This window comes from Serpula lacrymans (genome assembly GCF_000218685.1).
Source record: "Serpula lacrymans var. lacrymans S7.9 unplaced genomic scaffold SERLAscaffold_11, whole genome shotgun sequence".
Taxonomy (NCBI): Eukaryota; Fungi; Basidiomycota; class Agaricomycetes; order Boletales; family Serpulaceae; genus Serpula; species Serpula lacrymans.
The window spans coordinates 371,817-382,924 of record NW_006763300.1 but is presented as its reverse complement, the minus strand read 5'-3'; the positions used below and the strand labels follow the sequence as shown (position 1 = coordinate 382,924).

The following is an 11,108-nucleotide window of genomic DNA, read 5'->3' as shown; positions in this document are numbered from 1 at the left end:
AAAACTAACAAAAACATGCTTACGGCTCCCCACTGTTTTGTCTCCTTCCATGACGGAGTTTATTTGTAGCCATGTAGATAAAATTCTAGTATACTTGTCTGGGTACTTCTCTTTGAATAAACGGTAATATTCTGAAACTTGAGTTGTGGAATGATTGGCAATAACTTTTGAGCCTGGGGGAAGGAGGCCCTGCACTCTTGTTCAGTGTTCTCCTGGAAGTACATTTGGTAGACTCCCCAGTAATTTGGTGCAACTGTTTGACAGGAATCCCTTGAGATATAAATTGTGACCACTTGCTGTGTTTTGACATCATTTTCCTCTGCAATGGTTCAGATTAACTTGTCTACTTGCTGCAGGTCCTTGGTAATCTTCTCCCAGACAGCATTTGCCATGCGCCCAGACACAGAAGGATCATTATCAATGCTGGACAATGTCTTCTGAACTGGAGGCACAGCAGGCCCTGAGAGTGGCTCTGTAGTGCTGTTATGGCTGGTACTTGGGCCTTGTAGGGCAATAGATGACGGAGAAGAGCTGGGGACAAATTGAAATTGTGATTTCAAACAAGAGAACTGGGATGTTTTATTTGCAAGCTCTGGTGGAGGTTTGTTTTTGTCATTATATTCTTTGTTGACCTCGTCAAAAACCTTGATGTTGGTCTCTGACATGTGATATATTCATCTTCAAGCAGTGATTTGTCCCTGCTGATTGGATACTCCTGGTGCCCCTCAGCAGTTGGTGTTTGCTTAGATGGCTGGGCAGGAGGCAGTGTACATGGAGGAGATGTAAAAACTGTCTTGAGAGACACATCAAGGGATGTGAGGAACGGGAGGAGCCACAGAGGGTGACTTTTGTTCCTCGGTGGTTATGCTGCTGCCTTTGCTTTTATGCGGTCCAGCAGGTGATGCTGGGTCCGTACCAGCAGCATCTTTCCTTGAGCATAAAAGCATTATATCTGTAGGAAAGTAGAGTTGTAAGTTTGCTCTAAGGGGGGAGTACATTTGGGAACCTTAACTATTTTTCAAACGGAATAGAAAAAAGACTCCAGTATTGAATATTGAACAGTAGAGAAATGTGGTGGGCAGGAAAGAGAAAGGCACACAAAAAAAGGTTTGGTGCTGTATAGTCTCTCAACAGTGTTGTGCTTTGATAATACTTAGATTTCTAAGAGAGCGTCAAAAAAGGATACATGAAGTACAATCCAATCTTGACTTACATAGAGTTTTGTGACAACATCTGAAAGAGTAATCTGCTAAGTTAATACAATATTGACGTGTTGATCCCATGATGAGACCAAACTGATTGACAGAGGCAGCAATCAACGACATAGGCGGTAATGTTTTGAAGATAATTGTAAGCCATAAGCATTCATAGAACATAAAGATACACTGACCTATATGAGTTTTACAATGTCGTGACCTTTTTGTGTTTAATCAGTAGGGTATGAACTTGATGCAAGTACTAATAGTTGATAAATCTTGTAAAACAATTAGAAGCTTTCTACACTTGCACACATAGGTTTTGACATCAGCAATCAATAGGAATAGTTATTGGATCCTGTCATTGGCTGTAAGCTGTAATATTCATAAAATATAAGATATATATACTCACGAGCTACAGGATCTTGAAACCACTCTTTGAGTTCAATTAGTAGGCAATTGTGCTTAAAGCTAGTGGTTGCAACTAGTACAATACTTGTAAGGTGATCAGAAGTAATATATGATAATACTAAGTGCAACCAATATCACCTTTATTCAAATTTGTATGCCAGCAATAGTCAAAAGCCTATCTGAATGCCTCAACACCGTCTTGGATGTCTGGAATTTGAGAAAACACAACTTTTTAGCAAGAATACCAAGTGAACCAAAATACTAGCATTGATTACCGACATTATCCACCCATACCTGACTTACAATAGCTCTTTTAGCTTAGAACTTGACTTTTAATCATTATACAAAGGTAAATCATCAAGGTCTAATGCGTGGGCATATCACTGGCAATGCATATTACTATTAGTACACTTTGTAGCAATATATAGTACCACTCACATACAGAATAGTTTTCAAGCGGCTGTAAATATCATGAATTAGAAAGTGTTGAATTGAGGGACTTGAAAAGTTAAGGCTTGATGACCGGATAGGTCAGACTAGTGGCATTATACATGTTCCCATGCTCCAGGAGGTGCCCAAAGCTCTCACTGTCTTACTCTGTTGCAGAACTTGCAGAGGTCAAGATACACCAAGGAAACACAAGCCTTGAGTTCTGAGAGACGGTTAAGCTCTCATTGTCCTGCTTTGTTGCAGAACTGACAAAATTGAAGTTGCTCCAAGGAAACACAAGAGACGGTCATTGAAGTTATTCCAAACTCCACCTTTGTTCGTGTGTTTGTCTCAGATTTATAATGTATACACTTTTATCAATCATAGTTTATCAAGGTTAAGCACACAACTATCATTTCAACGACAAGAAAATGAAGTATTTATTATATTTGAAAGATAAAGCAAATCAGACATTGTGGGATGTCAGATTCAAGACTTGGCAGAGTAGGTAACAGCAAAAATGGGACATGTCAGCTTCTGTAAGACCTATAGTATTGCACCCCCGGAAGATGGCTGAAATACACGCTAATATCCATAACCCACAATCATACACATTATTCTGGACTGGCTCAAGCTTAAAGAATGTCAGTACCCAAATATAAAAATATGACTTCCGAGTCCACCAACCTGGAGAGGGTGTGCAGACCAACACTGATGAGAGATGGTCATTGGAACAGCAGGCAGGCAAAGAATCCGATAAATGAAGTGATTGATCAGCTATGCAAAAGCATATTAATGTAAGGACCATTTATTATTTTCTTATCTTCTCACTCCATGTCTTGGTTCTCGAGCGCTTTCCCTGTTACACCTCTGGCTCTAGGGCTAGAGGTATCTTTTGCTATCCTGCTTCTCATAGCCCTCACAGGCTTTCTTAATCATTGTTACCACTTTGTATCACAGATCAGAGACTGGGCATTGCTCCCAGCCAGCCAGCACAATGGGTAAGGACTGGTGGTAAGCATCTCGCCAACCAGCTCCAAGTCCCATCGGTGCCTGAAGATACTAATAGATGCTTTAGTCAGGATCATACCTTATCATGAGGATACGGTTCCTGGACATGCGTGACAACACTTATTATGAGTATACTTTCTCACCTACTGATTAATCTTCAAAGTCATACGATAGTTATCCTTTTTCTTATTGGTTGATTTTCCCCTCAGACCACTTTCCTCTTATTCCTCTTTCAGTCTGAGGGATAGATGGTTAGCTATAAAAGCCTTACCTATTCTGTTAAGAACAAAGCTTAAAGGAAGTGTCTAACCACTTGCTGAGAGCTATCAGGGACTGGAACTAGAGTCCAATGTGAGTAACTGTATTATTAGAGAGTATGACAGGTATACAGTACCTAGAGTCCAATGTGAGTAACTAGAGAATAGGAAGCATTGGACTCTGCAGTACTGTCCGATGTTTTGTAAACAAAGGTAAACAAAGGAGCCACAAAGGCGGAATGATAGAGAACATAATCAATACTGAATGGTAGAGCAATAGATAAAGAAAGAAATGAAAATATAGAGGTAGCACAACTAGGTGCAGAATCACCAAAACTAACAGATTGCTCTCAGCAAGTGGCTAGACACTTTCTTCAAGCTTTGTTCTTAATACTTTACACTTCCCATCCTCTTTGTGTATAAAAGGTCCTCAGAGCCCCAGCTAACGCAGTAACTGCATCCCCAGAATGTTCAAAAGGGAACTGTAAAATTGAAGAAGGTGGATAGAGATGGCCATACGAGGTTGAGTAGGTGACGTTGGAAATGATCTATCAGCTACAAGCCTCTGTAGAAGAGTGACACATGCGCAAAAGTGTAGCTCTTGAGTCTCACAGTCTGTGATTGGAAATATTGTAATGAATAATAAAATATAGTTATCAGGAAGACTTACAGTCCCCGAATAAGCACATAACAGATTGTGTTTTACCGACACAAAATGGGTCAGAACATGGAAGGTCACCCCTGAAGGCTAAGGAGGATGGTTTTCCCGAAGTAGCTCTCAAAAAAAGTAGAAATGGTTTGAAGAGTCTGGGTAATAGAGCTCTCCAATTGGCGTTGTCGATGATGAGAACTGCTGTTAGAAAACCACACACAAAACAAACTAACACACAATCCTCCCAGATTCCACAGAACTTGTTTATGGGCTTTGCCTCCTAGAACAGTGAAGTGGTCTGGTTGTTCGTGGGGTGGTACGTATAAAAATCCTTCAAAGTAAAACCCAGAGGTGTATGAGTGTGGGTTTTGAGGAGGAGGGATGGTTGAATTTATAGAAGGATAGGGGCTTTGTGACGAGTATAGATGAGCACTACCTTGCTAATCGTAGCACAAGGTAGGTTTGAGAACGACGAGGATGACGAGGTGACGAGGTTCCCAGTGATAGCAGGCTCCTGACGCACAAACTGTAGTGCTCAGAAGGACTCTAATCGAAAGGGATGACAATGACTTCAAAAGTGGGAAGTGACGATGACAGCAGTTAACAGTGGTAAAAGTGGGAAGTGTTGTGACCACACTGGATCACAAGTAGCAGAGTAGTGAACTTGAGAGTAGAGAAGAAGTCTGGATTGGATTTCTTGTTGTTGTTTTTACAAGGTAAAATACAGGGGTTTATATAGTAAAAGAGAAGTAGGCTATGCACAGTATAGCTGTGCAAAAAGAATGAGAAAGAATATGAAGGAAGGAATGTACGCTGACGAATCCTGCGTAGGTAGTACAGGATAAGATTGTCAAAAAAAGAAAAGAAAGGGATAGAACAATAAATGCTGTGAGTAATGTCACAGGTTTGTACAGCCATAAAGCAAAGTCCAATAGCAAAAAGAGAGCAGGAAGATCATGATGTCATGGGAAGATGCAGTAAAAAAGGGCAAGGCAAAACGCTATCAGTATCAACACAGTTCCTTTATTGTCAGTCAGGCATTCTAAAAAAATGTGTCCATAAAAATGATTCAAAAATCAAAAATAATCGCACTGTAAATGAATGTTCTGCTGAAAAAAAAGAAACTGGAGCCACCGGTCCACCACCTAGTCCAAATCTGACAGTTCCATGGCCTTACCAATGGACTGGTTGTGTTGGACCACCTGATCAAACGAGGGAGGGAGAGGAGTAGTTCCAATTTGGAACAAGTGAGTCCCAGGTGTAGCTGTAGCGAAGACGATGGACAAATGATAAGTGTACCCAAGTGAATGGGACAGCGATGAACATGGGCGACGCAAGGGGATGAACCTTCTCCAGCTCAAAAACTACCCACCTACGCTCCAACCAGGCAAGACGAGCGACCAATGTTTTGATAGTATATGATGGCAGATCGACGTCATGAAGATGGACCTGTTGCCCTATTTGGACCGGCCGCCGGGGCTTTGCTGATATCAGCAGTGGCACGTGGTAGTCAACGGATCGGCGACGGAAGCGGATAGGAAGTGGTGACATCAGAAATGGTGGGGGTGCAAAGAAGATGAGGAGGAGGAGGGTGGAGGTGACGAGGAGGTGAACTAAAATGGGGACCCAGAAACGACCGTCGGGTGAGAATAAAAAGGAGAGGAAGGGGCCCATGGTGGGGCTAGGCAAAGGAAGGGGAGTAAGGGAAACGACAAAAGCGAGGGCGCAATGCAATGTGTAGCCAGTGGCGACGCGAAAATTTGCCGAAATGCCGAAATGCGGAAAGTACCGGATGGAAAAGCAAAGGTGAGCGTGACTGGATTGCCTAATAGAGGTGGTGCTGATCAGCCACAAGTTCAAAAAGGGCAATATTAATTACTATTCCACGTGGCACTGTGCCTGTGTGGCGCAAAGGCGAGTCTTTTTGAATATTCGCTTCGTTATTGACACCTGTCCATGCTACCAATCAACTTTGGTGCATGACAGCGCCAGACGCGCCAATTAGAAACTGAAAAGCCAGATGATCGGCTCAACACTCTGGCCGGTCGTTCGTACAACAAAATCCGGGCCTTCTTTTACAACCAGCAGGTCGCTGAAATGAAGACTCAGGGAAAAGAGTTCGGAGCTTAAGTCACTTGGGTGCCTTCGCTCCTATGAACGATGAAGTAAACCACAACAAGGTGGCCCCTGCTCTGGGGTGTTGCACAAGCAATAAAGGAAGGACGGGGGTGGCTCCCCAATTTGTAAATAGATTTTTAAATTTGTTATCTGAAGTATGTACTTGTATAAAACTGTTAGGCAACGAATACGAAGCTATATAACAAAACACAATGCCTGGTCAAGTCCTTGCTGAAAGGCAGTGAAGCAGGGTATGAGAGTTGAAGAGTATCAATATAGGCGCAAATCCAAACTAATATTGAACTAAAGAATAATACATCGAGTATGTACTTCTTTATATAGTGAACAACAAGGGTCAGACCGAGAAAGGGAAGAGTTAAGAAAGTGGTCTGACCAATTGACTAACCAATAGGAAAAGAAAGAGAAAGTGGTCTGATCTATCATATTTACGAATCATATGAGAGAAAGTATTGGTAAGAGGTGTGCGATTGGCTGTATCAGTAAGCCCATGAGAAGGTGCTGACTCACAGCCTTCCCCGCTTATCAATATCCCTCCGAAGTATTCCCAGACATAGCACTGGATTGTTGCTATGTCATTTGGATATCTTCTTGAGGGTCTACAACAGTTCTCCTTCGTTGTAAGTACAATAGGACATGAGTATGAATGGAGAATAAGAAGAAAAAGGATAAAAGTAATAAGATACCGGCTGTAATCTCTAGTCCAAGAGCAAGAGGAGTGACAGGGAGCGAATCGGATAACCACGACATGATGGGAATGCGATAAAAAAAATTGATTCCTTACAGAAACGTTGCAATTGTAATATTTATGATACTACCGCTGCACCAGCGTCTCCCTTGGAGCATGGCCCCGGCAAGACAAACACTAGGGTGCTTGATTCTGGTAAAAATAAAAATAAAAACATAGAAAATCTTAAAATAGAAAAATATGTTTCTTTTGATAATTCTTCTTCTTCTTTGGAGCCACTTCCCACAGAAATCCCAAAATGTGTGTTGATGCGCACATATGTATTCCAAAAGGAGATCTGCTTAGATGTTGGTGTGAAAAACCTTGCCCGCGGCATAGTACACCCAACTAGCGCACTGCTTGATTGAGGCGCTAACAGCATCTTCATAGATCAGGTCTGGGCGGAGCAAATTGGACTCCCTCTTGTAAAATTAGATGTATCTATTCCCGTCTATGATGTTGATGGTACGCTTAACGCAGGTGGCTGCATTACACACACAAATGTTCTTTTGTTGTCGAGTACCAAGGGCACAGAGAACAAGTCACCGTCAAAGCTACCCAACTAGGGAAGATTGCTTTAATCTTAGGCTGGACCTGGCTATATAAACACAATCCTGAGATAAACTGGCAGACAGGGGTTGTCACATTGTCACGTTGTCCTCAGGAGTGTGAAAACTTGGGTAAACCAAGTCACATCCGTCAAACTGAGCATCTTGAAAAGATAAACACTGGTCCCGTTTATGAGCTCAGATCTTTAGAAAAGATTGACAATGACAATGACGAGGTAAAACCCGAGGAAGAGATTAAGAGGCTGGTACCTCCCAAGTACCATGACTTCTGGAAAGTTTTTTCAAAACATAAGTCAGAGCGCTTCCCAGAGGCTAAGCCTTGGGACCATGCTATAGATTTAAAGGACACCTTCAAACCGAGAAAAGTACACATGATACCACTCTCTGCTCCAGAAAGAGATGAGGTATTGAGTTTCATACATGAACAGCTTAGGAAGGGTTACATCAGACCTTCCAAAAGCCCTATGACATCACTGGTGTTCTTCATTCCTAAAAAGGATGGAAAGAAGCGCATGATTATGGACTATTGTTACTTGAATGAGTACACAGTTAAAAACACATATCCACTGCCTTTGATCAGTCAGCTAGTAGACAAATTAGCTGGTGCCAAGATCTTGACAAAGATGGATCTCAGATGGGGGTACAATAACGTACAAATCAAAGAAACAGATGCTTGGAAGGCTGCGTTCACGTGCCACCGAGGATCCTTCAAACCCCTTGTTATGTTCTTTGGGTTGACCAACTCACCGGCAACCTTCCAGAGCATGATGAACGAGATCTTTGCGGATATGGAGAACTGTGTCATCATTTACATTGACGATTTATTAATATTCACGAAGTTGGTCGATGAGGCTGAGCATGACAGGATTGTGCAAGAAGTCCTTTGACGCTTACAGGAACGGGACCTATTCTTCAAACCCGAAAAATGTAACTTTAAAGTGAAGGAAGTAGACTTCCTTGGTATGATAATTGGTCAGAACGGAATCAGGATGGATCCTGGGAAAGTTCAAGCTATATTGGACTGGCCAGAACCTACCCGTGTCAAAGGAGTTAGGGCCTTCCTTGGCTTAGGCAACTTCTACCGAAGATTTGTCGAAAACTTTGCAAAAATAACAAGACCGTTGAATGATCTCACAAAAAAGGACATTATTTGGCATTGGGGCGCCAAAGAACAAGAAGCTTTTGATAAGCTTAAACAGGTGTTTACAACCGCGCCCATATTAGCATTTCCAGAATTAGACAAAGAGTTCTGGCTAGAAACCGACTCTTCTGATTTTGCTACTGGGGCTGTTCTATCAATTAAATGCTCCGACAATCTTTGGAGGCCTTGTGCCTATTTATCACATAGTTTGTCGCCTACAGAGCGCAACTATCAAATTTACGATAAGGAGATGCTGGCCATCATTAGAGCTCTAGAGCACTGGCGGCACTACTTAGAAGGTGCTAGGCACCAATTTGAAATTTGGACCGATCATAAGAATCTGGAGTATTTTATGACGGCCCAAGACTTGAACCAGAGACAGGCCCGCTACGCGGTGTACTTGTCTAGGTATAATTATAAATTAATTCATAAGCCTGGAACTTCAGTGGGGAACCAGACACTTTGTCCAGAAGAGAGGATCATACAAACAACATCGAAGATGACAACAAAGGTGTCACCCTGATAGACCAATCAAGGGTTGCCAATGTTTGAATTGGGCAGGATTCCGATCTTCTGGAGGTCTTCAAGAAAGACATCTCCTCAGAAGAGACAATGCGTCTTGATGACAATGAAAACTATTTGTGGGAAGACGGGCTCTTCCATTTTAAAGACAAAATCTATGTGCCTGAGTCCACAAGGATCAAGGCAATAGACAGACATCACGACACTCCAGTGGCTGGGCACCCTGGGTGGCAACGAACAATGGAGTTGATCTCCAGAGACTACATGTGGCCTGGCATGGTCAAAGACGTACAGGAGTATGTAAAATCCTGTCTGAGATGTGCCATGGCAAAGAACTCGCATCAACCGCCGGCCGGTAAACTTATGCCAAATCCGATACCAGCTGGTCCTTGGCAGGATATATAGGTTGATTTCACAACAGGTCTACCCAAATCAAACGGGTATGATTCAGTAATGGTGGTAGTGGATTGCTTCTCCAAAGAAGTAGTGTTCATCCCCACCAACAAAACCATTACCGCCGCTGGTATGGCATATCTATTTAAAGATTTTGTATGGTTTATCCATGGATTGCCAGAAATGGTTATCTCCGATAGGGGACCACAATTTGCTAGTGAATTTACAAAAGAGTTATGCCGGATGCTGGGCATCAAACCTAAATTATCAACAGTGTTCCATTTGCAGACTGATGAACAAACAGAGAGGCTCAATCAGGAATTGAAGCAATATCTCTGGATATTTATTAATGACAGGCAGACAGATTGGGCCAAGTGGCTAAAGATAGCCCAGTTCTCATACAATATCAAACAGTCGTCAGCTACAGGAAAAGCACCATTCGAGGTTACAAAATTATACCTTCCTAGAATGGGTGTAGAACCTGGCAAAAGCAAGAACAAGTCTGCTGGGAACATGGCCAAGGACATGAAGTCTGTCTTACATGAAACATGTAGAACCTGGCAAAAGCAATAACAAGGCTGCTGAGATGGCCAAGGACATGAAGTCTGTCTTAGACGAAACACGCAAAGCGCTATTCAAAACTGCAGAGCAGATGAAAGACAGGGCAAAGCATAGACACTCTAAGGCCCCTGGTTACAAGGTTGGCGACCTGGTCTGGTTCAATACTGACCACTTAAAATTAAAAGATCGGCAGTCCAGAAAACTGACCAAAAAGTGGATTGGTCCTTACCAGATTAAGGAAGTCAAACCCAATGCGGTGGAGCTGGAACTCCCAAAACAAATGAGGGTAGTACCCACGGTCAATATTAGCCATGTGAAACCCTACAAAGGGCCGCTGCCGGGACAGCGCGTAGACCGGCCCGGACCGGTTGTAGTCACCCAGGAAGGTGAAAAAGAGTTTGAAGTTGAATGAGTAGTGGATGCACGCTTGAAGCGTGGAAAATTAGAGTTCCTAGTCCTATGGAGGGGCTATGGAGACGAGGACAGAACATGGGAACCAAAAGCCCATCTGAACAATTCCCGCGATGCTGTTTGCAAATTTTATTCTAAGAATTCCTTGGCTCCTAGGAAGCTTAGAGGCATGGATTCAACAACCTTTTTAATTCCCTTTTTCAACCTATGCCCGAAAATTCAACTACTACCTCTGGTATTTGGTCTCGCCTGGAAGTCGAGCCTTAGGAGGGGGGTAGTGTTACGATACACAATTTTCGGACCTTTAATTTTCATTCTCCTCTTTAACCTTTTTCTGTAGTTTTCACACATTGTGCCATGCGGCACTTTCCCTTCTGTTCAAACTCCTCTTTCTCGCGCTGCGCTGCCTTTATTCTTATTTAGCTACAAGTCTCTCACACAGTGGAGCTGGTCACACGGGCTGCACCCTCTGACATCATCAGCCACTGCTTTTATCAACTGTACAGTACATAAGTACAAACACTCTGTATTAGTATATATACCTCAATAGATCCAGGAGACTCCTCAGCAAGTCCTCCTGTTGTATCCTCACAACTAACTTGTTGAAACCTAAAGGGTAAACACTCCCTCTTCATTATCTTTTGGCTTGTCTGAGTTGTGCGCCAGAGTAACTAACTCTTGGTTGTTACAGT

General features: G+C 42.6%; 1 protein-coding gene across 1 annotated transcript; it reads right to left on the bottom strand.

Moving 5' to 3' along the window:
• Nucleotides 1-329: 329 nt before the first annotated feature.
• Nucleotides 330-665, bottom strand: SERLADRAFT_440796 (uncharacterized protein; the record flags this gene model as incomplete). The annotated part of the gene is made up of 1 exon (XM_007321274.1): nucleotides 330-665. The coding sequence occupies one exon, from the start codon at nucleotides 663-665 to the stop codon at nucleotides 330-332; it is 336 nt and encodes a 111-aa protein (XP_007321336.1).
• Between the last annotated feature and the right edge of the window lie 10,443 nt (nucleotides 666-11,108).